Raw genomic sequence first — 23,630 nt, 5'->3', positions numbered from 1 at the left:
AATAGGATCTTAGTGCCCCTCCCAGAGTGACCCCGAAGCGTGCCCTTCCCCAGAGGTGCCCTGGCAGCTGGCTCTGAACAGCGGAGGGGTCGGGGGAAAGGCAACCTGCATCCCCTGCCCACCAGCCGGGCCCTCCTGCGGCACACGGGCGCAGGCTGTGTTTTGCAGCAGATCCCACTGCAAGGAGGCGGGCGGCTGGAGAGCTCTGCGCGGGGCCGCCCGGGAGTTACTCACTGGCGATGGCGCAGATCATGGCCAGAGCGGCGAAGGTCCCTGCCATGCCCTGCCCGCTCATGACGGGGGCTGTGTAGCTGGCAGGCAGCAGCCCTGCCAGTCCAAAGAGGCTGCCCTGGAGGATGGCACCGAAAGCTGCAAGGAGAAAGACGGGCAGTAATGAGGATAGGCAAATGGGGGACGGACGGACGGACGGACGGACACACCACTGCCCTTCTCCCAGCCCCACTGAGAGACAAACTGGGGATCTGCACTACATCACGGCCAGTGCCCCTGCCCTGCTCCCTACGGCGTCTCTGGCTGGGGGAGGCATAGCCATGCACTTCAGTGCCAGGAGCTGAGCGCCAGAGGCCAGACCTTTAGCAGCAGGCGTGGCACTGGCCAGGATATCCGGGAAGGGAGAGGTGGAGCGGGGCCTGTGCCTCTTTCCACCCTTTTGGGCCCAGCTTCCCTGATTCCAGTAACATCCGGGGTTGCCCAGGGCCGCACTCACAATTGATGAGGACGATCTTGACCATGGTGGTGATGAAGAAGGGGAGTGGCTCGAGGGGGATCTTCACCAAGGCAGCCGTCATCATGAAGACCAGCAGGATGGCCACCAGGCTGCCCAGGATGCGGACTTTCTGGGGGATCCTGCAGGGAGGCAAGAAAGAGCCCCTCAGTGAGAAGAACCGCCTCTACACCCCCACAGCAGGACCATGGGGGGCTGGGGGAGGCACCCTCCTTGGCAGGCCAGCCTCAAAGTGGAATCAGGTCACAAAGGCCAGGAGTTTGGTAGGTCTCATGCCTGTGCTGAGCGAGGATTGGTCCAGCTGGGCTCTGGCGGATGGAGGGGACCTGACAGGAGGCTGAATTCCCCTCTTGGCCAGAGGGGTTGGGATGAGGCCTGGAGGCACTGGGTGAGGGCAGGGGCCCAGACTCACCTCTGGTGGAGGAAGGAGTTGAGGCAGGTGAAGATGAGCAGGGGTAGCATGGCGCAGAGCGTCATGACGTTGTTGAACTTGCTCTGCAGGTAGGTGGGGGGAGGCTCCAGACCCTCATCCGTGCCATTCAGCTTAAGGAAGGGTGCCAGGGATGTGACATTCTGGGGATCCCTGAGGCGGTTGGTGAAATACTGAAAGGGAAAGGCAAAATGAGCGTGCCTGCCTCCAATGCCTCCCCCAGCACACACAGACTGCACACGCATATGCTACACACAGCTCCCTCCTAACACACACAGGCTCCCCCCCAGGCAAGCATGGGCCACCTGCACCCCACACACACACCCCCACACACATGGAATACAGAAGTCCTTACCCTTGTGGCTGTCATGAAAAAATTCCATGGCAGCAGTGTCCCCAGGCCAAGCATGAAAAAGATCAGCCAGACGGCTTTGTATCTGGGAGAGAGATGGGAGAGTCAGAGGGGTCTCTAGGTTCAGTATTCATAAAGGGAGGGCATGCCGGGCAGAGGAGAGATCGTCTCGGAGAAGGCAGGGGCCCGGACTATCTGCCACTCCCCCTGCTCTCCCAGTCTCCCTCAATCCTGACTTGCAGCCTCCCTGCTATTCCAGCCCTGGGCCGCCCACACACAGCTCTGCCCATGCCCCTCACACCTGACCTGCAGCCCCTCCCTGCTGTTCCAGCCCTGGGCTCCCTTAAGCAGAAGTTAATTACACTTCCTGGATCTCCAGACAATGCAGGCTGGCGCTGCTCAAGCTCTCTCACACACACTAGCCTTTGGGGCACCCCTTCTGGGCTCTGCAGCACCATCTGCCCCTTACAAGCACTCATGTCACCTGCCAGTCTGGGTACATAGATTCCTACATGCCAGAAGGGACCATTAGGATCAGCTAGTCTGACCTCTTGCATAGCACAGGCCACAGAAGTGCCCCCAAATCATTCCTAGAGCATAGCTTTTAGAAAGTGATGGAGTCTCCACCAGGACCCTTGGTAACTTGGTCCAGTGGTTAGTTACTCTCGGTTGGTAAAACTCTGTCTTATTTATAGTCTGAATTTGTCTAGCTTTGACCTGCAGCCATTGGATGGAGTTGTACCTTTCTCTGAGGGACTGAAGAGCCCCTTATTCAATTATTTGTTATTCAATTATTATCGCTCCCAACATAAATACTTATAGACTGGAATCAAGTCACCCCTAAACCTTCTCTTCGTTAAGCTACATAGATTGAGCTCCTTGAGTCTATCACTATAAGGCACATTTTCTAATCCTTTAATCATTCTTGTGGTTCTTCTCTGAACCTCTCCAATCTATCAACATCCTTGAACTGTCTGTGGGCAGCAGAACGGGACACACTAGTCCAGAAGCTGTCACACCGGTGCCCAAGACAGAGGTGAAATAACCCCTCTACTCCAACTCAAGAGTCCCTTGTTCATACATCCCGGGATTGCTTTAGCCCTTTTGGCCCCAGTGTAGCACTGGGAGCTTGTGTTCAGCTGATTATCCACCATGACCCCCAAGTCTTTCTCAGAGGACCCCCCATTCATTGGGGCGCTGGGCTGAATTCTGATACTGCAAATGACTAAAGATTTGGGCCTCAACATCCAGGTATGACATCCTATTTTGAATGCCCAACTCAAGCCGCCACTGTGCCTGATTTTACAGAGATGCTGAGCACCCATGGCTCCCACCGACTTCACCTGGAGTGGCGAGTACTCAGCACCTCTGCGAATCAGGCCCCGGACGTCCTACATGGAGCACTCAAAGTCAACAGTCGCTTTTGTTGATCTAGGCCTCAATGCAGTAGAATGGGCACGTGGAGCGCTGACTGCCCCCTAGTGACAGCTCTGATTATAGGGCTGCTTAGTGCAGGAACCACAGGTGTCTGTGTTTGGAGAAATAAAGCCAGGTGGCTTGTTAGCTGCAAACACCAGGGCTCCCACGTCCTTACATGCTGTTTGTGCCCTCCCAGAGAAGAGCCTGGGCACCCCACTCTGTGCCATGAGGGTCATGTAACCAGGGGGAGCTACATCTCAGGCTCCCTATGGCAAGGGTGCTAAGGCAGGAGTTGGATCCCAACCATAGGACAGGGGCAGCTCTCTGCGGAAAGAAAAGTGTCTGCTTGGCCAGGGGGGGAGGGAGAGGATTGTGCAGAGCCCTGTGATGCTGGCTGGATTAGGGGTGCTCTTGAGATGTATTCAAGAGCTCTGATTACTCCCTTCTACACCAGTCTCGCATTGGGGGTGTGACGCTGGCTGGACTGGGGGGAGGGGAGAAGCATTTATTATACTATTTAACATCAATATGTCAAAATCTTAATAATTCATGTGAGATATGCCATACCAGGTACCGTTAAAAAGGCTATAATGTGCTAAGTAAGATGATAATGTTTATGTGCATGTGTTATATGTGCAGTGGAAGTTATGGATATGGTTGAGATATCTGTATTTCAAATTGTGCTGTGTCTGGGCGACACCTCAGTCAGGATGGCTGCAGCACTAGCCTGCTTAATGGCCCATTAAGAAATTCACAGGTACAGGGGACCCGGGGAGAAGCCAGGGATATACCTGATGAGTCACCAGGACTTACTCATGTGACCCTGGACTCCATCTTATTCCTGTAAATTTCCACAAGCAGCATGGCAAAGGCCAAAGGACATAAAAGGCAGCTGCAACACATCCATTTTGTCTTCAGTCTGTCTTCAGTCTACCTCTGGATCAACTCATCTACAACTGAACTGAACTGAAGCTGTGAAACAAAGGACTGAGATCCATCCAGATACTGGATGTATGCCAGAGGGACTATACAAGCCTGCAAACTCCACAGTTCTTCTAGGAACCTGATATATATGGACTTTCAAATCAATTGTATTTGTCTGATTGCTGTAATCCTTTAACATTTCTCTTATAGTTTGTTTCTCTCTTTTTATAATAAACCTTTAGTTTTAGTTACTAAAGGATTGGCTGGTATTTTGGGTCAGACCTAAACATATTGATCTGGTACTGTGGCTGACCCTTTGGGATCAGGAGAAACCTTTTTGATAAAGAGCATAGAGTTTAAATAACTGGTCTCTTTACTGGACCTAGTGGCCGATTGGGAGCCAGAGACTGAAATGCAGTAAAGGGGGCTGTGTGTATTTGTATACTGGCTTCTTGATAACCAGTGTGGAGAACCAGAAGCACTGTTTGTGGCTGGTTGGGAAGTTTGACTTCAGTGTCACCCACCAGTGCTGGGAGAGTCTGCTCTCCTTTTACAGCCTGCCCTGCCCTTGGCATTTTCAGGTGGCTACCCTAGGCACGGACAGGTCACAAGCCCTATGAGTGCTGGGTACATCCCCTCCTCCCACTGACATCAAGCAAGAGAGTGCAGGGGTTCAGCTGCCCTGGGGCTCACAGAGGATTTCCCAGCAGGTTATGAAAGAGGGAGTGAGCGCGGGTGTTGGCTGCTCACAGGCACGTGGCAGCCAGATGTGGGCTGGCAGCTACCAGATGTGGGAGGGGACCACATCTCTCAGGGAGGAATGTTTGCAGCCCATCTGCTATGGAAAAACTGAGATCAGGAGAGCCTCCAAGGGGGAGAGAGCCGCCAACCTGATCCCGCTTGTTGAGTGATGTCATGAGCAACAGACTGGGCTCCACCACGGAGCTACTGGATGGGGCGCGTTACATATAGCACGGCACTGGCCACTGCTCCCCCAGCCCTCAGCTGCAGGGACAGGGCAACAGGCAGGGCAGCCGGGCTTCTGTGTTTGGGGACAGCAACAGCTCCTACCATCCCGCCTCCAACTTCCAGGGACACGGGGTTTGCCGAGATCATGGCACCTGTGGGCTCAACACACGGGACCTCGGGCTCTTCTGATGGCCCTGTCACTTGGTGAGCCTGCCAGGCTACAAGGCTGGGGTCCTAGAAACACCACGGCAGCTGTGGTTCTGTCAGGAGGGGCGGCTCAGAGGACCGGTGTGGAAGGCGACGTTTCCAGGGGACGTGCGTGCATGCGCACCGAGTCCTGGCCGTACCTGTCCGAGGGACCGCCGCTCGTCGTCATGGCGCCCGGTGGCAGTCAGCGAGGTTTGGCGGCTCCCAGCAATTCTCACTCCTTCACTGTGCTGCTGGCCTCCTGCTAACCCAAACCAAACAGAGAGAGCTTAGAAGGGAGCTGGAATCAAGGGTGCCGGGGACACCACCGGGCGGGCCCCTGGGTGAGCTCCCAAAGGGCTGGGATCAGCACTGAAAACCCCCTGGAAGGCAATGGTGCCGGCATGGATCTGCCTCCCCTCTGCAGAGCCGCCCTCAGAGCCCTTAAAAACCGGAGGGTGACTTGCTAAGGGCAGGAACAGGGCACTGAGCACGGGCAGGAAGGTCAGAGGCCCAAAGCCTTTTCCTCCTGCAGGGAAGCCCTGCCCTGACACTGGCTCCTTATCCCCTGGGTGAGCTGAGCAGGCCTTTTCCCCACCCCCAGCAAGGCATATTTGTGCCCCTTCTGTTATATACCCAGCCGGTCCCACCCAGGAGGCCTGGCTCCTCCATTCCAGGCTGTGTGGAGTCGCCAGCCCAGCAATGACTGCAGGAGGGGCCAATACCCCATCTCCAGACAAGGGGAGTCCCCGTCTCTGGCATCCTCTAGTTCTTTCAGGCTATTGTGTATCCGCCATCCCCTTTTCTCTGCCATGTACGCCGGAGCAAGACCCCCACAGGGCCGAGGCCCCTCCCATCCCAACCCTTCATTGTACCAAGTGACAAGGAACCTGTAGGCACCAGCTCCAGCCACGTCTGGTTCCCGCAGAGACCCAGTCCCACTTTATCCCCTTCCACCAATGGTTCTTCAGCTCTGATGACAGATCCATGTGGCTGGGAGAGCAAGGGTGAGCTAGGGTCTGAGCCGAGGCCAGTCTCCTCCTCCCACAGGGACTGCAGGGATTGCTGCCCCATCAGCAGTAACAGCCGTCCATTGCCACTTTGGCCTTTTACTGCATGGAGCACTCATTCACTCCTCAGCTGTCTGCATCTTCCCATGCAGTGAGCACAGTCTGGGCACCCCAGTCTAGCTCACTCCCTGCTGCAGATCACACCCCCCCCCTTTGGACAGGGCAGACGGGGGCAGTGTGATCCCTTTCTTCAGTCATAGTGCACGGTGGAGTTACCTAGTACACCTCACCCACTTCCCCCAGCCATGGCTACCCTCCAGGGGCATCCCCCCGAGAGCCAGTGCCCAGCCACAGCTGTGACTGCTCCTCCAGCATCAGTCTAAGGGAGCCCAGGAATAATGGGAGAGCAAATGGGAAAGCTACTGTGTACGGTGGGGAAACCCTAATCCAGGAGAGGAGTTCAGCTCAGCGGACAAGCTAGTGCAGGGTGGAATTTGGGAAGACCACTGCGAATGTGCAAGCTGCTGTCCCAGAACCAACCAGTGGGCCCAAGTGCCCAGTATCCTCTCTCCTTACTATGCTGGATCAGACAAAGGGGCCCATCTAACCTGACATCCCCCTCACTTCTCCCCCTGCAGCACTACCTCAGCCCTGCTGCTCCCTCTGGTCCCATATCTTGCCTCTGGCAGGGCTCAGTACTTGATGCTTCAGAAAAAGTTAAAAAAAATCCCCATCATGCACCTGGCCAGCGTGCAACCCTTTCGCCAGCCAGCTGGCACTGCAGATGACCTTGTTACTCTTAGGTCACCATGCAGAGAGCTGCGAGTGTTCCTAGGGCCCATCCCACTCCACAGCCAAATCCAACCTGCCTCTGCATGGCTAGGGGAGTCCACACCCTGGACTGCACATGGGCTCAGGGCAACCGGATCCCTCCTGTGAGGTTTAAAGTGGGGCTGATCAGAAACTGGATCCCAATACAACCCCCAATAAACTCCCTGACTGTGAGATAAGCTATGCTCTCTGTTCCCCCACCCCTCCTGCGCCAGAGAGCGGCTGATGGAGGGGCTGAGCCCAGGCATGTACCTGGGGCCTGTGGAGCCAACTGAGGTTCTGGCAGCCCGTTGCCCGGGGAGGTGTATTGAAGGCTGTGGGACTGTATTTCCCCTCCCACATGGGTGGGTGTCAAGCCCCTCCTGGTCACAGGTGCTGCTTTGGAGCAGATGAGTCGGTGTCAGCTTGTGTCAGGTGCCATATCCGGTGGGTGACTCCGGTCATGTCACATGGCAGCTTTCTCGCAGAGCCAAGGTGTGACAACGTGGCAATCTTTTACAGTGCTTTGTATGAATAGTGTGCACGCCTCAGTTTCCTCTATGTGGTGCATCGTTAACTAGGTGGGGTAGAGGGGAGAGATGGTTTACTCTTTGCAGCAACCCAGAGATACAGGCAGGAGCGATGTCTAGTGCCTGGGGCCAATGCCCATGGAGAGTCTCAGAAGACAACGACCACTCCAACTGCCCGGACATTTGGCACCTAGCAACAAATGACGGTGGAAGGCCCAGCTGCCTTATGAAGCCAGCTGGGTGTGACCCGCTGGAGGGCAGAGGACTGAGGAGGGGCCAGGTGGGATTGTTAAACGTGGGCTGTGGAGGCAGGCAGGGGAGAAGCTTCTGGACTGGGACTACAGAGGGGTCAGAGGGCTCTGGACTGACCCCAATGGGCTTCGCTGTAACTTTCTGTTCTCCACGTTAACGAAGGACTTTGCTCTCTCATTTTGCTAAGTGCCCCTATTTCTTTCCACAGAGAGCTGGCTTATTGCCAACACACACAGGTCAGCTCCCGTTATTACCAGATACCCGTTAGGCCGCCAGCACTTACAGGCAACCCTACAATAACAAACCAATGTGAGCGAACCAGACTGCGGCCACCTGGGGCAGCCCAACAACCACCAACCAGCATGCAGTGCCCTACAACAACCAACCAGCGTATGTAGCCCAGCCTTCCCCAGCAATAACACACAGCTCGGCTTAGCTAAGAAAGCCTGCAAGAGACAGCGGCTGGGCCCGCACTCTCCCTCTCACAGGATAAGTGCGCCTTCATTGATCAGGAACTCCCAGTACTCCAGGGGGGAGGAAATACCTATTTCAAGGTCATGGCGCAACAGCTTTGGGATGGCACTGCAAGTCCCGGCTGCAGAGCTTAGAAACCAAGGGGAGGGATATGGGAGCCCGAGCAATAAACCACTCCACTTCTTCTTCTTGTCAACCCATTGCAGGGCTGCCTCTGACAAACTGCATGCCCCTTTCAGGGCTGCAGGCACTGGCACTAGCTTTCCACGGTCAGTACTTTGACCCCAGCGCCTGCTGATAATGGCTGCCAAGGACATTGTTCCCATAAACGATCAACTCAGGACAGGGCAGGTCCGGATGCCTTTCCTGCCCTTATCTATAGATATTCTTCAGAGAGTCTAAAGTCTTCCCAGATGTACTGATTGGCAGGTTGGTGTCTTGGTGCAAGGGTTGACTTGCAGGGGACTCCATCTGAGTTCATGCTGCCCTCCGGGGAGCGACCATGTATGTGTTTGACATGGATGCAGTGTGGATATGGCAGCTGGACATTGGACACACAAACTCACTGACGCTGCATTACTGAGATTTCATTCCCACCTGGTTCCCATATGGACCCTAACCTGGCCACTATTTAAGCTAAAGGGCAATTTAGCACAAGAACAGATGGATATAAACGGACCATGAACAAATTTAGGCTGGGGAAATCCAAAGAAGGTTCTAAGCACCAGACAGGTGAGGTACTGGAACAGCCTCCCAATAGGAGTTGTGGGGGCAAACAACTAAATGGTTATGGGTGCAACTGTGTGATGGGGTTGCTTGTGATGTGGCGGGCAGGGCTCCGCAGTCCTGGGCTCACTTCCGATTTATGTCTTATGTTCCTAAAAGTTCATGTTTCAGGGTTTCAGCCAGCCACCTGCAGCGGTCAGGAAGGGTTTCCCCCTTCCCTGCCAATATATTCTGGGAGGGTTTTTGTTTGTTTTTTTTTTAAATCTCCTTCCTCTGAAACATATGGGAGGGCCGTAGCTGGAGAAAGTTCATTGTGTGCGGAGGGTCAGAGATCCAAGGTGGCCTGAGCATTCACTCTCTTGGGTGCTTGGCTTGGCTGGTTTTTGCTCACATGCGCAGGGTCTAACCGATTGCCCTGTGTGGGGTCGGGAAGGAATTTTCCTCTCAGGTCAGATTGGAGGAAACCCTCGGGGTTTTATTGCCTCTCTCTGCAGTGTGTGGGTGCGGGTTACTCGCAGGAGTATCTCTCACGTAATCATTTCCCTGCCATTGTGGGGGCCTCAGGCATTGGTGCATCTCAGTCCCTCCAATTCTCTGCCCATGGTACATAACAGTGTAGTCCCTGTTGGCTCTAATACTGTGGTCTCATTTCACTTGGTGGGTTTAGTATGTGAATGCTGGGTAGTGTTGGTGGCCTGCGAGATACGGGAGATCAGACTAGACCATCTGGTGGTCCCAGTCTGGTCTTCAACTCTGTGACTTGTGTGTACAGGGTATTTTGTGTGACTTGATCTGGTGTCAACTGCTGCACACAAGCAATGAAGTTGTGGGCACACTTTGGAGCTGCTGAGGGTCAGTGCCTGTTACACATAGGCTTTGGCAGTTAGGCCTTGTCTACACTAGAAAAATAAGACGACCTAACATAGGTCGACACAGTGGCACCGCATTAATTACTGCGGTGGCTGATGTCCACACAACTCTCCTTGGGTCGGTTGTCTGCGACCTCACCAGGAGCGCGTCCACCGACTGAAGAGGGGCAGTGTGGGGAGCGAAGAGCCCAGCCTTTCAGCTTCCTCACCGGGAGCCCCACAAAGGCTAACTTTTGTAGACAAAACTCTCTAGCGTAGACCAGCCCATAGTCACTTGTATTTCTACCCCTCGGGCAGAGGCTGTGTGCACAGACAGCTGTATTGGTGCGTGTGCTCGGGTGCACGCAGGCATACATTTGCATGCGTGCAGCCGGTGAGTTGTGCATCTCAGACTGTTCCTTGAATGAAGACAAAACACTTTGTTTAAACAGTCACCATCAAAGAGCCGATGATGCCGCATGGAAATAGCCAGTTTCCTGTCACCTCTCTTCCTTCCTGAGCCCTGTTTTCAGCCAGCCTCTCCTTGGTGCTGCAGTACACGGCTCGCCGGAGCCCAGAACCCCGGGAACCCCACACACAGCCCCTTCCCACAGGGCTCCAAGCAGGGGCTCCCACCCTTCCTGAGAAGCAGCAGCAGGATCAGGGCAGTCTTTGAAGGGCTAGTACCTAGAGTCTTTGCTCCACTGTTTCTACACAAAGGGTTACCTACCCCCTGTGGCATCACGGGCTCCGTATGGTGGGGCCAGTAAGAAAGAGAGGAAGCTCTTCAGAGCTCTGCAGCTGGATACCAGGCTCCCCCACCCTGCTAGGATGTCACTAATGGGGGCAGCAACGCCTGCTCTGTCACCCCTGCAAAGACCCTCCTTCCAGACACCCCCCCCCCCTTCCTGCAGGCCAAGGACAGCAGCAGCTCCTAGCACTGTCCACAGCCATGACCCTGTCCTGTCCCACTCCCTCCTCACGACAGGGAGTGTGAAATCAGCCAGCCCTGAAGGTGAGTCTCAATCCCAGCACTCTGGCAGTGAAAGGGTGACCCACGCCCAGCACCTCTCAGCCACCCCATCTGCAGATCCTCACCTGGGAACTCTGCAGCCACAGCGCAAACTCCCTGGGGAAGGATATATATATATAAAGCGAGATGCTTTATCTTTCCTAGCACCCGGATCCTTCTCATTTCAGCGGCTAGGAGGCCTGTGCTGGGGTGGTGGTGGAGTGGGGTGGGCGTGTTTCAGGGCTGGGATTTACCTTGAGTTCCGCGCTACAGCCCACTGCACCTGCCAGTTCCAAAGCCCCTGACCTGATGTGGCTAAATGAGCACAGCTCCTGACACTGCGATACCCGAACCAAAATACCCAGCCAGCCCACTCCCTGCTACATGGGGAGCCAAATGCAGTAAGCTCCCCAGGCATCTCGGAGCCCAGTTTGGCTCACCCAACCTGAACCTCACTGGAACCCTCTGATTTACACCAGTGTGAAAGGAGAAACAGACCTCCCAGGAGAATCCAGGGCTGCAGTAACTGTGGTTAGTTACCCATAGGGCAGAGGTCCCCAAACTGTGGGGCACGCCCCCCATGGGGTGCAGAAGAACTTTTTGGGGGGGCACAACAGGGCCCGAACCAGCCCCCAAGTGGGACAGGGAGGTAGTACCACTCAGCCCCGCTCTTCCCCCAGCTCGGCCCCCGGCCTGGGTCCCCAGCTCCCAGCCCCACTCCCCGCCGCATTCCTGTCTCCAGCCCTGCTCCCGGCTTGGTTCCTGGGGGAGAAGGGGGGACACGGACCCAAAAAATGTGGGGACCACTGCCATGGGGTGTAAATGCTCACAAGCAGCTGTCAGTGGGTGCTTGGAGGAAAGTCGTGTTACTGACAGGGTGGAGGAGGAGTGTAACACACTCGCTGAGCGGCTCGGAGGTTGCAGCAGGTGCAGCAACGAATGGGTGGGCACAGAGTAAACTGAAGGGCTGCTTCATCTCACCCCCTCCTGTTAGTTACTTTTCCCACCACACACTCCCTGCTTCGTGTACAAGATAAATTCCTTTCGCACCCACCCTCGACGCCAGATCAGTGCCAGTCACACAGCTTCACCAGAGCACTCCTTCCCACCGGCTTCCTGACCACTCCACACTGTTCCCCAGTGCCATCGCTGCTAGAAGTGGCTCCCCGGCTCAAAGCCTGATCTCAGTCGTACAGTGTAAATCCAATATTGCTGCCTGGAGTGCCTTCAGATTGACCCTGCTGTAACTGACAGCACAATCAGACTCTGTGTGTTTACACCAGACTGAAGTTTTCCATGAAAGAGAGAGACAGCTCGCCCCTTGAGTTTGGGATGAATCTTCCCCACAGACAACTTCTAGGATCCCTGCCTACAAACCCCTATCAAGTGCCCCCATCCTGCCAGCCAGGTGCCCCTGGGCACTGAGCATACGCCCAGCTCCACCAGGATTATGCACGTTTTGGAATAGTCCCTAAGAGACTAACATATAAAATACAGCATCAGGGAGAGACTCCCACAGACACAGTTCCAGCAGCTTAAATAACAGGACAAGCATTACTGTGTTCTCACAACATGGGGACTCGGCTCCCATGCTCCTGGCTCCCTTCAGCTGGAGCAATCTACCGACCCCAGTGCTACCACAGCATGTGACAATGGAAACTGACCTGTTGTCTTGAACGCAGCTGCAGACCTTAGATCCTGCAGCTGGGAACCACTGGCCAGTTCGGGGGTCAGGACCCCATTGCCCCAGCTGTGCGTCACTTAAATATAACAACAAAGATTTACCAAGAGGGCAGGTGGGTCTCAGTCAGTCAGTTCTGGTCACTTCAGACCCTTCAGGCTGCACTCGGCAGACTCCATGGAGCAGCAGCCTGGAGAGGGGTCCAAAAGGCTCTGCTGGTATCTGAGCAGTCCCACATGCTGAGGCCAGCGTTTGGACGTGGGAGGAGAAGGCAGATACAAGAACTGAACCGGGGCCTCTTTCTGAGAAAAGACAAAGAACTCTCCCCTGACGACCTACTATGTCACAGCAACGGAGATAAGCTACTCTCAGTGCGGGTGCCAAGCACGTGGGGCCCGGCCCCCATCACTGCCGTCTTTCCAATGACATGTCAGACAAGGAAGCAGATTACTTATGCCCATGAGAGATTCCCAAGAATTTCTGGCGACGCAGTTAGGCCCTGCATCCTAGCCTAATCCTAATTTCAGCAAGTCTATTCAGGCCCCCTCATTTTTCCCTCCCATTTCAGACAGATACTGAATTCCCGCATCGCTTCTTGGCTTAAAAAGTTGTGCCACATCACTGTGTGCTGTTAAAAGGCTGCCCCGCTTCACCCCAACACTAGCTGCACTGCAGCCATCGGAGAAAGACTGACACATGGGAATTGCGGGGTTCTGAGGCGGAAGGTGAGTCTCCCAACAAGGTCCTTGGTAACTAGAGAGGGTCTGAGCCACCCTTTGCCGCTGGTCCTGGATCCTAGCAGGCCCCAGCTTCGGCGCTTGGCCTTGTCGCAGAGGTTGCTGCAGCCTGTTGTTCAGGGAGTTGTCACTGTGGCCATTCCAGGCAGAGACTTCACTCTTCTCCCACCTCTGAACGACACCCCCCTTCCCCCGATATTTGGGTTAGCAGGTCCTTAATGGCCAGTCAAGTGATGCTTCAAGCTGGGATGCTCTCAAAGGCAAAGCCAGCCTGTCACCTCAGCGTGCTCCCGGAAAGGTCAGCAGAAAGATGAGAATAAAAGAGAGAGAGAGGGAAGGTAGGCAGGAGGGGAGAGGGAAAAATTTTGTTTGACTTGCAACCACATTTCTCTTGTTGCCTTCTTCCTGCCATTTCAGAGCACTGGCCCCAGGCCGTGAAGCCCAGCTCCAGGGGACACAGGCCTGGGTAGATATTTTCTCCTGCTTACCAACTTGGGCAAGAAGGGAATTTGCTCCCACACACACAGGGGCTGTGTGGACTGTTTCTCAGTATAAAGCCAGGCTGGGGTCACCTGCCCAGGCTGTCTCAGGCCCCCATTGCTATATATTTAAACAGTCAAGTAAACAAAGGCCCTTTCTGCCAAGGGAGGAATTTGCTCAGGACTCAGTTCAAAGACTTGCTCCTCATCCAGACACTCCCCACCCCTCCCAAGAGCAGCTTTCAGACCCAAAGGAACCTCTTCCAGGCATCTTGTCAGTGCCTCCAGTCAGCTCCCACTATTCAGGATCCAGCTCAATTCTGGGAGAGGTTGGTGCGTGGGGCAGGGATAGATGCCGCCGCTGCAGGGATTCCCAGGATCTGTGCCTCTGGGGACAGGTGCTGCTAAGGATCACACACAAGTCTTGGATCAGTCTGAGGTTTGCTGTGGGGCTGGCAGGGGAGACCCATACAAGCCAAGGGAGGCGAGTGGTGTGTATGTGAGCCTGGCAATCAGATTACAGGCCAGACCTTAGTAACTGTGGGGTGAGCAGGATGCTAAGAAGTTTGTTGCCAGCCTCCATTATCCTGTATCTCACACACATCCATCCCTGCTCACCTCTCTTGGTTTGTATGCATCTCTCAATCAGTGTCAGAGGCAAGATGGGGGCTAGAGGGATCTCATGACTGAGCTGCTGCAGCAATCCCTAGGCTGCCCTGTATGAAGGGCAATTACCACTTTCTTCCCCCTTGATCCACGTGGGATGTCATAGGAATTGCTGCACTGGATCAGCCCTGAAGTCCACCTAGCCCAGTAGCCTGTCTCTGCCAATGGCCAGCACCAGGCACTTCAGTGGAAGGCACAAGAACCCCACAGCAAACCATTATGAAACCTATCCCCTTGTTTCATCGTGGCAGGGAGCTGCCCCATGTTGAGGGCCATATAAATATCCAGGTGGATAGAGGCTAGATACAGGAGTGCTAAAGCTTCCCCACCTACCAGGATTTGCATGAGGTACCCTAAGGAAGTTAACTTAGCCAGCAGTGACACAGGTCAGACAGGCACATGCTCTGGGCCCACATCCTGCCTTCCCAGAAACGAGTGACTCTGGGAGAACCCAAAGGCGGGGAGGTTCCAGCTGGAACTGGGCCAACAAACTCTCCAAGAGGCAGATCACACAGATTAGGGTTGCCAGGCGTCCAGTTTTCAACCGGAAAGTCAGGTGTCCAGTCAGCACTGCTGAGCGGGCACTAAAAGTCCAGTTACCCACAGGAACCGGCCTCCACCACTGGGGGCTGGGAAGCCTAGCAGCTGCTGCTGGAGCCTGGAAAGCCACTCTGCTCTGCTCAGCTGCTGACACCTGATGGAGTGAACTGGAGTCTGGCTGGCTCCTGGACCCGGCTCCAGGATGTAGGTATCAGCACTGCTGCCACCTGGGAGGGCAGAAGAGGGGGATCCTGTCTATCCCATCCCTCTGTCCCGATTGCCCCAGTCTCTCGCTCTAGGGACTGACCCCTGCCATGCCCCGACTGGACAGGCAGGCTCTGTGCCAGCTCCTCCCAGCCTGCTCTGCACGTGGCAGGGGAGTCCCCGGGGAGGGAGGAGGAAAGAGGCGGAGCAGGGGTGTTTGCTAGTTTTCAGCAGTCAGTCAGTCGACAACCCTTCAACACAATAGGAGAAAGCGGCATTTCCTATGTTCAGTTAAAGAAACTCGTATGATTCAGAGGAAATGAACAAGCAGCATTAATATAAAAACCACAGGGACGCAGTGCTGAGAAAAAAGAGCTTGGAATTCAGTCCCCTGGCTCTGGCCCCAGCCCAGTCCCATGTCTTACTCCAGGCCTCTGCTAAGTAACGGGTCCTTGTTCCACAGAGAAGGAGCTCAAACGTCAGCTGAGGTGGCTCCTCACAAATTCACACCAGCAGCACCACTGCATGCAAGAGAAGCCCCAGATGGATGATACATGCGAGAGCCTCTTAAGCATTCAGACTCCTTTCACTGGCGAGCTGCATGTTGCCAGCGGTCTAAGGGTTAATTCTGCTTTGCTAGTTATCAGGCATTTGGCATATAGTCGCTTTCACAGATCCCAGGCTGGTCTGGATGTCAAACGAGGAGAGCAAAAGTGCACTGACACAACATCCCCTCCATCAGGAGGAAATACAGTTGCTTTCTATGCCAGTCCTCCTCGTGCTGCAATGCTATTAGAGTGCTTAAGGTAAGCATGGTCAAGGGATAGGAGCCCTGCAGAGAACAGCTGCAGTGGCTGGTGCTGCTGGTTTCACTTTTCCCCTTAAGTCAGAACTCAACCTGTGTCCTAGCACAGTACCAGGGAAGTACAGAGATGCTGGGGGTGGCATCTTTCTGATGAGGCCTGGAGCCAAGGTCCTGACTGTTTCTGATCGTTATGGATCCTAGAGCACTTTTCAGGAGAGAAAGGGATATTAGTTAAGTATTCTAGCCCGGGTTATTTCATTTAACCTCCCTTAATAGATACAGGCTTCTTCACTTTCTGTTCTAAACTTGTGTGTGGCATTGCTGTGAGCTTCACTCCAGAAGCAGATGCATTCCGTGTAGGAGTGAGCGATCCTAGTACACTGAGTTGGTGTCTCAATCTAGACAGCCCTTGAGGGTAGGAGGAGCTGGTCACAGGGTGAGCTGCCTCTTCAAAATGGCTGGGTCTGAGTCTCACCTATTCCAAGGTTAGCCCAGGGCCCAAGCATAATTTTTTTTCGGCCCAGTACAAACTTGTAACACACGTCTCCTCCCACACACATACCCATGGGATTGCAGCCTGGGTTGGGCCCCCTCACCCATGGCCTCCGGTAAAGTGTAACCTTTTTCCTCCCCATGTGGGGGCCCTGGGTTAGCCTACCTCCCCAGCTGAAAGAAATGAGTATAGAGGGGTCATATGACAGGGAGCAAGTGATTGAGAACTGGGCCTGCTAAGAAATATAAGGACAGCCTGTCACAAGTCAGGGAAGAGCAAATGTGAGAACGAAGGGCCAGGCAGGAGGCCTAGGCTGAACATAAGAAATACCCTGGGAAGGAAAGGCAGGGCAGATTAGGTTAGGGTTTGGGCAGCTAGCCTGATAGTTTAAGGCCCCAGGGAGTCGAAGGGCTGGGGTGTGCAAACCGCAAGCCTGCAGACGGAAAAATCTATGCACATTTGAACTGATTTCCTGACTGGGCCAGTTTTCTTTCCCCTAGAATCTACTGTGACAGTTCTTGAGGTACCCAGAACTTGTCACCCACTGTCTTGAGAATGAGGGAGTCTTGCCTGTGGTAGCTAGGTCTGAGCTTCCTGATACCACCAGCTGAGCCTTCCTGCCTATCTAATACAGTAGGTCCCCCCTGCCCCCAAGTTCAGTCTGTTGCAGAACTGGCTGGTTTCAGAGGAACCAAGATCCAAATACCTTCACTCAACAAGATGTCTTCTTGGTGAATGGAGGCAGAGGATCTTTCTCCACCCTGCGATATACTGAATCAGTATTTTGTTTTCATTCGCAATCAGGGTGACCCCCTCTGTCGTATTCTTTCTATCTTCAAGTGGTTTTAATGGTCATAGTTTGTCTTTGATGGTTTTCCATTGACTGTTCTCAGTTGCTGCAACCGGAGACAAGTCAGCAATACATTACGTAATCAGCTAGCCAGAGAGAGATGACTACTCCCTTCCACTTAAATGGGCCATCATCAAGATGCATGATTCACTGAGGACTCACTTATACTCCAAGGTCACAAGAGACAGCTTTCAAAATAGTTACATTATTCCTTAAACATTCCCCATACACAGGATTATGAGTATTGATAAGTTACAAGCACTCAGTAGAGACATCGCATGCTACCCTTCAAGGATAAACCCCAGGGAATTGGTGTATTAGGTGGAGCGTGTTTGTCAGGTCTGAGACGGGAGTTGCTGGTAAAGAACAGTGAGCCCTTTGCCCATTGGCACCAATAGGCCTCTGTGGCATAACTACCTGTCCCCTACCCAAATCCTATGATCACCAGAACTAGGACCCTGGTAGGTCAGAACAGGCTTCTGACACATTAAAAGCGGTTGCCACAGCAATAGCAAGGACAAGCCAAGAACAGCTGACTGTAAAATACCCAGGAGGGGAGGAAAGGGGGTTGGCCCTACTCAGAGACGAGATGCCACTGAAGTGTCCTAGGGGATGCAAGCCAGGTCACTGGGGGTTACAGAATAAGGCTCTGCCACGGAGTTAACAGTGGTCTATTAAATAGCCAGTGCCCACCCCGAAGTGTTCCCAGAGCTTAAGTATTCAGCCCTGTGCTCCCTTCCAAGACAGCACCATGCCCGGCAGCAGTCAGTCCTAGGCCTTCCTCCGCATTCTCCAGGTCCTAACCAACCTCCCGCTGAGCTGAGGCGGCCCCATTCGGAGAGAGCAGGGCCAGTGCCCCTGTGCCTCATCCGCTCACTCCAATTAGAGATCGGGTGAGTCAGGGTGGCCTGAGAGCGCTGGCTACGGGCACAAGAAAAGAGGCAGGTGAGCGCTGCCACAGCCTGTACGTTAGGGACCTGGGACGAAGGCAGGAGAGCAGCAGAGGGAGCTGCCCACTGGGTCTAACTGGAGACAAGGGAGTTTGGAAAGCAGGGGAACAGTGCAGGGGCTTACCTGCTGCCATCTCCAGAGCTGGCGCCAGAGGCTCTGTGAGAAGCCCAGGGCAGGGGAGTGAAGGACACCCCCCCCCCGGCTAGGATACTGCCAGCAGAGAGGCTGGGAAGAGCAGGGTTACACCCCCCAGGGAAGGGCTGGGCTGGCTGTCCCGGCAGAGGGCCCAGAGGAGTGGCCCAGAGTCCGGGTGCGGTGGAAGATGCCAGAATGCGGCATGTGTTACACCCATGGCTGAGAGGATAAGTGACTTTAAGGACTGCTTGCACTGGGTGATAAACTGACTATGGTCTGGGACTTTTGACAACACACTGGCCCCAAGGAAGGGCATTATTGTAGCAAGAGAGCCTGAAGTGGTAATCTCGGGTCACCTGAGGGGGGGCATGAAAGGCAGGGCACACGTCATGCCAGGGCTTGCCACAGGGGGGTGCTGGAGGCAGGGCTGCCTTCTGACCTGGGCCATCAGTGGGGAAGGCAAAGGTGGTAAGTGCTGAATGGGGTAGCTGGAAAAGCCCTTGTCCAGCGGCAGCATGGGAAAGCCTTCATCCAGCATAGTGGCAGCAGCTGGGAGATCCCACCCTGCTCCCCTAATGCACCTTGATCTTCATCCCTTCACAGACCTTCTCCCTCCTTCTCCACCTCCCAAAAATACACACACACACACAAAACTTGCTCTCCTCCCTGCCTTCCCACCCCCTCTGATCTCCCTATCCATCCCTGCCCCAGGCCCTATGTCTTTGCTCCCTGTGTGTTTGAAACTAGCACTGAAACTCTCATTTTCACATCCCCATGCAAAGAGTCCGGCAGAAACTCACTATCCCCCAGTTCAACCACCTGGGCAACGACGGGGCAGGGGGAAGAAGAGCGAGAACTTAACTCCCCTCCACGAGCCAGTGTGCGTAGGAGGCGGGGAGTGCCTGGGGTACTGGATTCCACCCTTGTTGCTTCACTCTTGGCTCCAGGGCGTAGGCTCAGGATGGAGTCAAGCCAGGGAAAGAAGCTAGGGGCAGAAGGGGAACTGATGGGGGGGTGGGGGGGCGCGGCGGCACAGAGGCAGCAATCCCAGTTCCCTCAAACTGAGGCTCACTCACAGCAACCCAGGGTGTGTGTGAAGATGATAAGATCCTGCTCCTTGGAACAGGGCCTGTTCTGCACAGTTACTGTTCAGTGGCCTGGACCCCCTCCTCTGGTGCTGGGAGAAGCCTGGGCCTTGTTTGCCTTCACAGGGCAGGGAGGGTGGCTGCTTCCAGCGTGACAAGTTCTAAGCAGCCTGGTGCTAGCGTTACTCCGGTGGCCCATCTCCTCTGTCTTCAAGTGGCCAGTACTGCGGCTTGGGGGCTCTGGCTGCAGCCCTTCAGGGTGGGGAGAAGAGATTGGACTGTGATCGCTTTGGGGATTTCAGAAGCAGGCCTCCCTCAGAGTTAAAGGTGAGGATATTCCCCCAAGGGAAGTGCCTGGGAGCTCTCCGAGCCAAACACACTCTGACAAGGGATCTTCCCACCCACAAATAACTTGCATTTCTATGCTCCTTTCATCCTAGCGCACTTGCACACTAGACACAGGGCTCACTCGCCTGGGACCTGTAGGTCTGTGTATTTGTTCCCTCTCTGTTTCTTCTGGAGTGGCCATGTTTGCTGGGCCCATTCTCCGTGACCATCATCTCCTGGGTGGAAAGACAATGCTAGGAGCAGCCGTGCTGAGCTGGCTGGAGGCTGGGAATTGCATCCCCTAGGGTTAAGCTGCCAAGAGCTGCCCTGAGCTGGTCTCGGGCTAGCAGCTGCCTTCTGTGGCTCTGACAATAACATTCAGAAGCCAAGGGCGGCCAGCAGCCGCTCCCTAACTCCGGCCTGTTGCTGGTTGAGTTCTGTAATTCGCCCCCAAGCCTTAATTGCCCACAGCAGGTTAGAGCCGGACTCCCTGGGGAAATACGGACTGAGGGTTGCCCGGATCCTGGGGGCTGCTGCACTTCTGCAGCTCCTCTCCCCCGTTTGGTGAAGCTCCCACGCAGCTATTTCTACCATCCATCTGCACCTGCTTAGCTATTTTTAGGTGGTCCTAGGCTGGGCTGGGGAGTCCAGCTGAAACTTGCAGCCCCGCAGCTGGTTCCAGTTTAGCAGTGGACGGGGGACATGAAGCCAAAACAGACCAAAATATTCCGAGGGCTGAAGCCTTGGCCATTTCCCCGAGCTGCAAAGATTTATGGGGACGGGGAGGGGCTTTGCCTTGGGACTGGCAGCCTCCATAGCAGTTAAGTTTGCCGTTCAAGCTCCACCAGCTGCCCGCTGTTCCCAAGGGGGTGTCAGGTGACAATGCGGCTGGGATTTCTGCCCTCTCTGCCAGATCTTAGCAGGGGTGGGGCAGAAACACAGCAACTATTCTGGGCCCCAGAGACCAACTAGCCCTCTCTCTCCAGCACACAGGGACACAGCTCCATGCAGCCATCACTCTCAGAGGGAAAGGGACATGCCTGTGTCCTCCCCTTAATGGGCAGCAGGCAGGAGAGAGGCAGAGCTGGCAGAGGGGTGAGAGGCTGAACCATGGGCCTGGGAAGTGCCTGGCCCTGCTCTAGGCTGCTGCAGTGGTGCAGATTTAGTAATAATACCTAGCACTCTTCAGTAGTAGATCTCCTAGCATTTTCCAAAAGCTGTCAGGATATGATCTCCATTTTACAACTGGGAAACGGATGCAGAGAGGTGATGTGACTCGACTTGCTCCAGGCCACTCTACAGGTCAGTGGATGAGCTGGGAACAGAAACCAGCTGCCCTGTGTCCCAGGCTCCATGCCCTGGAGATGAGCCGCATTCAAAAGTTGCTAGCCTAGTGTTGGCTGAGACTGCGCTAGCATCAGGTAGGCAGGGGCATGAGACCCTCAGTGCCAGGGAAGGGATGGGCGTGGGCCAGTGCGACATGGGCTGCCCCCATAGCTCTGCTGCTGCCCCTCACCTCTGAACTGCTTTCCCACGATTCTGCTTTCATTTACACTCTCCAGAGAGACCCTAAATTATGCCATCCTGGCTAGTTATTTGGAGTAACGGCTGCATCCCAACCAGCTTTATCCGCGGTGCACACAGCAACCACACCCTGTCCTGCCGCTAGCGGGGACGGGCCAGTGTTTGAGAGAACGCAGCACAACAGGAAGTGAAGAAGAAGCCCATTTCCAACCAAAACTGGAAGGGAGATTTTCCAAGAGGCTAATTGCCTGAATTTCAGGCTGGGCAAGCCAGCAGCGTTAAAGCCCCTCTTCTTGCCAGAAGTGCCTTGAGAGCTTTCATAAGCACAAATGGCCAGGCCCCTTGGCCTTCTGACCTACTTGAAAGGTACCTGCGGCAGCACAGCGCCCCCTGACATACACGAGGGTATTGCGTTCCAGCCTTAGAGAAAGCCCACCCCACACAGAGTCACGGACCTGACATCTCCTCTGCCTACAGCGAGCAGGCCTCAGCTTTGGAGATCTGATGGGGATGTAAATAGCGGCGAGGGATCCCAGACTTATCGCTGGCACCAAACAGGGGATGGGAGGTCCTACAGCACTAGGCTCTCCAAAAAGAATAAAATTCTCACATAATGCGCCCAGCACGGCCATGGGAGACCAGCAGCAGCTGGCTTCAATAGAAATGGAATCAAACCCACATCTGGTGTCTGATGCAAGACATTCTAGGAAGGGACAAAGGAGTTGCCTCCAGTCTGGTGCCAGAAGGCTGGTTGTAAAGCAGCACTGGCAGTTCTCCTGTGCTCCCAGCTCAGTACAGATCAGGAAGAGAGGGTCAGGCTTCGTCTCCACACTCTGTTCTCCAGGGGGATTTCCTATATCTAGTTATAGTTGTCTCATGGAATGGAGCATCCAGTATTTCCTTAGGGAATCTTTTCCACAGGCTGGTGTGGGGAGAGGGAGTCATGCGGCAGCAAATCCACAGGCCCCTTGGAGAATCTCCATCTCCTCTACCGTCCCTGTGTGGGGATCTCCGGATGTGGTGTTTTGGAAGGCAGGCTTGTTGAACAGGAAGTTAAGTTACTGTTCTATCCAACAGTAGGGACTATACCATCCCTCCACGGAAGTGTGTGTAATCTGGCTTCCAGGGTGGCTGGAACAACAGCAAGGTGGCACAGTCCAGATTCAGCACAGGCCTGCAAGGTCTATGGCAAGTGTGTGGAGAAGGCTGAACTCGATTTGAATTCTGGTCTGTGAGCTGGGGTATGAGGTTAGGACAAAACACTGTCCTCAACCCGGCTGCGAGACACCCTCCCAGAGATAGCTTGCACAAAGATCAAGGGGAGCATATGCCATTCTGTACTAACTAAACTGTGTTATGATCAGTTATTTGCCCAGCCTCGCTCAGAGGGAGAACATGTTCCTCTTTAAGGACAAGGCTATTTCTGATGCCTCTATCTTTCTTCCCCCATCCTCGTTTATCATCTTCTTCCCTGCCTTTGTGTTCATCCTCTCTTCCCCCTGCACATCCCAGTTTCCCCACTTTGTGACTTTCACTCCCAACTACACCAGGGCAGAAATTCTCCCTGGGAATGGCTTTCCATCACAGAATGCTGATTTGTCAAAAATTGACCCTTGGTGGGGAGATGGTTCCATTTCACTGAAGATGTGACAGACAGCAGGCAGGGTTCTGGTTTCCTGCCAGCTTGCCCACCCAATTCCTGGCTCTTTGGCTGGCTGATGGGAATCCAAGAACCCGGAAGCCCCAGCTCCCAACTCCTTGATAGCCCAGGGTCCATGGCCCTACAGGGTTCGCTTTCTGTCACAGCCAGTAGCTCCCTCCTCCTTGGGCAACCTCTGATGTGGGGCTAACTGCAGGAGGCAGAAGACTCTGGACTACATGTAGGAAGCTTTGCTCCACGTGCTGTGGCTTTCAGCCACGTAACAATAAGAAGGCAAGGCAGGCCAGGCACTCAAGTGACAGAACAAGAATGTTCATCCTCAAACAGTAGCAAATTCATTAACATCCCCACACCCAGGAGATAATGAGGTACTGGCCTTACTTCCTCATGGCAGGATTCCTCCTCTCATTAAGTAGCTTGGGAAGGGGAGGTGGCTCAAGGACACCCTGCCAGGCCAAAGTGCCTCATTTCCTGGGTCTGGGATCCCAGCCCTGCTGAGTGGGCTGAAGCAGATTCCTTCACACCCAACTCCTCGCCCTCCTAACTCCGAGGGTTTGTCTTCCCTGCAGAATTAACTTGAGTGAGCTACGCTCAAGTTACTTCCAGCTTGAGTAAGAGCAGCCACACGATGACATAACACTCCAGCTGCTGTATCGTCACTGGCGATGCACTCACTCACTCGTGTGTGGCACGAAGGGTACACCTACTCTAGCAACACTCCCACGGCACAGCTGCAATGCCGCAACTGTACTGCTGTAGTGTACACACTTCTACAGCGACGGGAGGGGTTCTTCCAGCACTGCAGT

General features: G+C 54.5%; 1 protein-coding gene across 8 annotated transcripts in view; it reads right to left on the bottom strand.

Moving 5' to 3' along the window:
• The window catches only part of SLC29A1 (solute carrier family 29 member 1 (Augustine blood group)), a 56,478-nt gene that overhangs the window by 8,135 nt on the left and 24,713 nt on the right, over positions 1-23,630 (bottom strand). For 4 of the 8 annotated variants that reach the window (XM_067564738.1, XM_067564736.1, XM_067564733.1 and 1 more), the window contains exons 2-6: positions 5,187-5,290; positions 1,531-1,612; positions 1,158-1,348; positions 728-867; positions 235-369 (exon numbers count right to left, since the gene is read on the bottom strand). In XM_067564738.1, coding sequence (XP_067420839.1) covers positions 235-369; positions 728-867; positions 1,158-1,348; positions 1,531-1,612; positions 5,187-5,215 — 577 coding nt within the window. In that variant the 5' untranslated portion in view covers positions 5,216-5,290. Of the gene's footprint in view, positions 1-234; positions 370-727; positions 868-1,157; positions 1,349-1,530; positions 1,613-5,186; positions 5,291-12,472; positions 12,489-23,630 lie in introns of those variants that run through there. The other 4 variants (XM_067564737.1, XM_067564740.1, XM_067564735.1 and 1 more) reach the window with 2 other exon arrangements.

This window comes from Emydura macquarii, unplaced genomic scaffold, assembly GCF_026122565.2.
Source record: "Emydura macquarii macquarii isolate MOO-44397 ecotype Brisbane River unplaced genomic scaffold, CSIRO-AGI_Emac_v2 contig_2676, whole genome shotgun sequence".
Lineage (NCBI taxonomy): Eukaryota > Metazoa > Chordata > Testudines > Chelidae > Emydura > Emydura macquarii.
This window is presented reverse-complemented; position numbering and strand designations above follow the sequence as displayed.